Below are 4,575 nucleotides of genomic sequence, written 5' to 3'. Positions count from 1 at the left end.
TTTGGACTTTTTTTCAGAGCCAAGAACTGAACCCAAGTTCTCGCACGTGCTAGGCAAGTGCTCTACCCCACCAACGCCAAGATTGCATGCTATGAATATTAATGTAGGAAGGCTTCACAAAATTTCTGTTCACATTTCATAAGAAGGAAAAACTCTTTTTTGTTCAAGATGCAAATTTTGAGGAGGAAATAGACAATAATTTCAAATGTCAAGGATCAGAGATGAAATAGAGCTGAAAAAAGGGATTTGTGTGCACTGCTGACCCTCAAAGAGCAGTGCCTTAGTGTTGGGACAGACCCCAGATTACAGAGCTGCAAGAGCCAGAAGCACTGAGCTAAGTGAGCTCAATGGAGCTTTCTCAAGGCTCCAGGAAGTGTAAGCAGAGAGGGCCTGGCTATTAGCTATCCTGGGTATGAGTAGCCTGACAGCACTCCTATTTATTGAGCTTCAGCTGTGTCATTTCCTAGATATGTGCACATCACATATATTTCCACATTTAATCCTCACATACTTCATGAGATGAGTGAAACCCTACCCATCTTGCTAATGAACTCATTTGCTGAATGAGTTCCAAAGAGGTTAACTTTCTAGTAAGCAGGAGTTAGAACCCATCTGTTTCCAAAGCTCTTTTTACAACAGTCACATGCCTGGTAGAGCCAAGGGAGGGTTGACTAGTTGTTATTTTAAGAAAGGAGAGGCTTAGGCACGGTCATTGGCGGAAAGGAATAAATCCTCCCTAATGCCTATGCAAAACCTCCCACTCTGCCACTCTTGTCTTACCAGCTCACTCTCTAGTTCCTGAATTCCAAATGTATTTCACCCTACCAATATCTGGTCTGAGAAGACAGAGGTGGGGCCAGGTGGGGCCAGGTGGAGTGAGAATGTGGTTAATGGGAATCACAATAAGCTCAACCTGCCTAGTTTGGTGGCACACTGCTATGATCCCCACTAGTCCAGAGGCTGAGTCTTAAGAATCACAAATCTGAGGCCAGCCTCAGCAACTTAGCAAGACCCTATCTCAAAATAAAAATAAAAAGGAATGGAGATGTAGTTCAGTGGTAAAGTACCCCTGCATTCAATCCCCAGTACCGGGAAAACCAAACAGAACAAAAACAAACATCAACTATCTTTTTTCACATGCTTTGTCTTCAGGACAAGTCAAGCTCTAAGAAACATATTTCCCACTGCAAATGTGTGATCTACATTGTGAGCTACGTCAGTTTTCTGTTTATTAAAATATAGCTGGGCACAATGGTGCACACCTCTAATCCCAGCAGCTTGGGAGGCTGAGACAGGAGAATCAAAAGTTCAAGTCCAGCCTCAACAATTTAGAGAGTTCCTAAACAATTTTTTGAGACCCTGTCTCAAAATAAAGAAAAATTAAAAGGGTTGGGGATCCAGTTCAGTGATAAAGTGCCCCTGGTTCAATCTTTAGTACCAAAATAAAATATCTATAGATAGGACTCCAATCAAGAGTGGGCACTTGCTCCAGCCATTTTTCCCAGGACTGTTCCTATTCTTTATGTCCAAATCCATATAGCATTAGCAACTGGAATCACCTCCCAGCTCCCTCCCCCTAAGCCCCCAACCCCAGAAGCACTAACCAGATCAGATAGCACCTTGGACACCTGATCCCCTCAAAAGAAAAGTGAAAGGGAAGCAGGAGGGAAGAATCAAAAATTGAAAGATCAGTTTGGTACTAGGCACTAGGCATCCTTTACATATACTGGTTCATTTAAGCCTCACATACCCACTCTGAGTTATGTATTAGTGAAATAACTGAAAATACCACTTGATAAACAAAATCATTTATCTGAAGATCTGAATTTAAGGTGAATAGGTGGGAGGTTCAGACCTGAAACTAGCTTTGCCTGGTCCTGGAGTCTGGGTCCACCATTGGGAATTGGAACATCTGGATTGGGTCCCACCTAAAGTGCATTCTGGCCAAATGGTCTGAAGCACAAAAATGTCCTCAGCATAAGGCAATTTCACCTCTCCAAAGTCCTCAGCCCAGAACTAGGCTGTTGGAGTTTATAGCCAATGATTTTATTATGGATCCTAATTTCTTTAGCAAAGAAACATCTTGAACTGGTCATGAACAAAGTGACTTTCTCTGACCAGTGAGCAGGTGGCTATTCCATTTCCATCCTCAGAACTGACCTCCTGCTGCCCAGGGAGGGGGAGTGGGGAGAAGGGAGGGTGAGGAGAGCCTGATGTCACTCAGCCCTACATAAGGGCCTCTTTTAGGATCCTGCAGGCAATTTGGAAGCAGCTGGAGGAGCGAGTTAGGTCCTGGTTGTGGGATTTTTTTTTTTTTTCTTTTTAAAGACAGACACAAACACAGCTGTTGGGTAAAAATGCCGCCTCCACAGAAAATCCCAAACCTCAAACCTTTCAAGCAGAGGAAGAACTTAGGTAAAGTTCTTGGGGGAGCTCTCTGGGTTACCAGAGAAAAAAGCAGAGCAAAAGATGCAGCCTGCTCTTACTGTCTACTTATTCTTTTGTACTTGAACTGTTCGCAGCAACCAGACAACAGGAAGTTGCTGGAATCCAGGCAAAGTTCCCAAACAAGATCCCGGTAAGACTCCATTGTACTTCCTTAGTGGGGCCTGGGATCCTGTCCTCTGATTAAATCAAGACCCACTGGAGGCCTCCCCCCTCTGTTCCAAGTTCCTAGCACTGAGCTCTGAATTTCATTCTGAAGGGCTGAAACTCTTGACAGGTGATAGTGGAGCGCTACCCCAGAGAGCAGTTCTTGCCCCTGCTGGACAAAACCAAGTTCCTGGTCCCGCAGGAGCTGACCATGACCCAGTTCCTCAGCCTCATCCGGTAAGTGACAGTGCACGCAGGTGCTTGTGTGTGTGTGTGTGTGTGTGTGTGTGGTGTGTGTGTGTGTATGTGTGTGTGTGCCTGTGCAAATGCCTGCTGTGCGTACCTGGGCCTTTTCTTTGTTCTTTGGTTGTTTGATTTGGTGGGGGGGGGGTGGGGGGGAGGCCTACAGGAGAAGATAGATTGGTTTTTGTGACTCATCTTTATATTTTGTAGTATCCTGAAAAGATACTCTTAGAACTACTCTATTTTAAACAGGTGGGGAAAACCCCCCAGACAACAGTTCTAAAAATCTGCCAAGATTTCTAAGAATTTCCTAAAGTAGTCTTGGCTCCAAGCTACTCCAGAAGAGCCTTTCTTTCAGATACCATCTGAAACCTAGTCTGTCTGTCCCCTGGAGCAATTCCTCCTCCAAGTGTTTGTGCGCCTGGAGGAGCCGGACCTTTTCAGAGGGGAAGGGCTTTTTGCACTGCTCAGAAAATGAAGTTGGAGCACAAGACCCTCTCCTCCCTTTGGTTTAAGGTAAAGGCACAGCCAAGAAAATGCAGCTAGTTTTAAAGTATGAGAGAGCCGGGCGCGGTGGAGCACACCTGTAATCCCAGTGGCTCTGGAGGCCCAGACAGGAGGATCGCAAGTTCAAAACCAGCCTCAGCAATGGCGAAACACTTAGCAACTCAGTGGGACCCTGTCTCTAAATAAAATACAAAATAGGGCTGGGGATGCGGCTCAGTGGTTGAGTGCCCGAGTTCAATCCCCAGTACCGCCCCCCCCAAAAAAAGTGTAAGAGGGTTAAGATGAAAATGTGGAGAAAATAGAGACAGTGGGGAAGTCTTTTTCTTGGTATTTGAGTTTGAACCCAGGGGTGCTTTTCCACAGAGCTACATCCCCAGTTCTTTTCTTTTTAAATATTTGTCTATTTATCTATTTATTTATTGGTACCGCTGAAACGGAGGTGTGTTCCATCCCCAGCGCTTTTTATTTTTTATTTTGTGACAGAGTCTCGCTAAGTTGCTTAGGACCTCCCTAAATTGCTGAAGCTGGATTTGAATTTGCAATCCTCCTGCCTGAGGTTCCCAAATTGCTGGGATTACAGGTGGCACCATCTGCCTAGCTATTTTTATTTTTTATTTTTTTAGGTACCTGGGACTGAACCAAAGGGGCACTTAACCAGTGAGCCACATCCTTAACCCTTTTTATATTTTATTTAGAGGCAGAGTTTCACTAAGTTGCTTAGGGCCTCCCAAGTTGCTGAGGCTGGATTTGAACTTGGGATCCTGCTGCCTCAGTCTCCTGACTCTCTGGGATTACAGGCAAGGGCCACTGCACTCAGCTATTTTTTTTTTTTTGAGACAGAATCTCACTAAATTGCTGAGGCTGGCCCCCAATGTGCTTTCCCCCAACTCAGCCTCCTAAATCTCTGGGGATAGGGAAGTCTTCATAGTGTTGAAAAGTCTGTTTGGAAGTACACTCTTGAATGTTTGGTTTTAATTTTTTTTTTTTTACTCCGTTATATAAAAGCATTCCCATTTTCTCCTCTCAGGGACATTTCTTTGTTAAGGTTAGTCTGGTGTGAATGCAGGTGACTGGAGGTAGAATGAAAGTCAGGGATTATATCCCGGCATCAGGGCTGGGAATGTAACTCAGTGGTGGAGTGCATGCTTGGGGCCATGAGTTCGATCCCCAGCAAGAAAAAAAAATATTCTGGATCCCAACACATTCTGTCAGTACTTAACCCCCCCCCACTCC

The 4,575-nt window shown here is 44.9% G+C and overlaps 1 protein-coding gene across 1 annotated transcript in view; it reads left to right on the top strand.

Moving 5' to 3' along the window:
- Window positions 1-2,277: 2,277 nt before the first annotated feature.
- Map1lc3c (microtubule associated protein 1 light chain 3 gamma) overlaps window positions 2,278-4,575 on the top strand; it is a 4,624-nt gene continuing 2,326 nt past the window's right edge. The window contains exons 1-3 of the mRNA XM_015483366.2: window positions 2,278-2,415; window positions 2,523-2,578; window positions 2,723-2,829. Coding sequence (XP_015338852.1) covers window positions 2,358-2,415; window positions 2,523-2,578; window positions 2,723-2,829 — 221 coding nt within the window. The 5' untranslated portion in view covers window positions 2,278-2,357. The remainder of the gene's footprint in view (window positions 2,416-2,522; window positions 2,579-2,722; window positions 2,830-4,575) is intronic.

Source organism: Marmota marmota, unplaced genomic scaffold, assembly GCF_001458135.2.
Source record: "Marmota marmota marmota unplaced genomic scaffold, marMar, whole genome shotgun sequence".
In the NCBI taxonomy this organism is placed as follows: Eukaryota; Metazoa; Chordata; class Mammalia; order Rodentia; family Sciuridae; genus Marmota; species Marmota marmota.
Note: the sequence above shows the minus strand (reverse complement) of the source record. Positions and strands in the feature narration are given on the sequence as shown.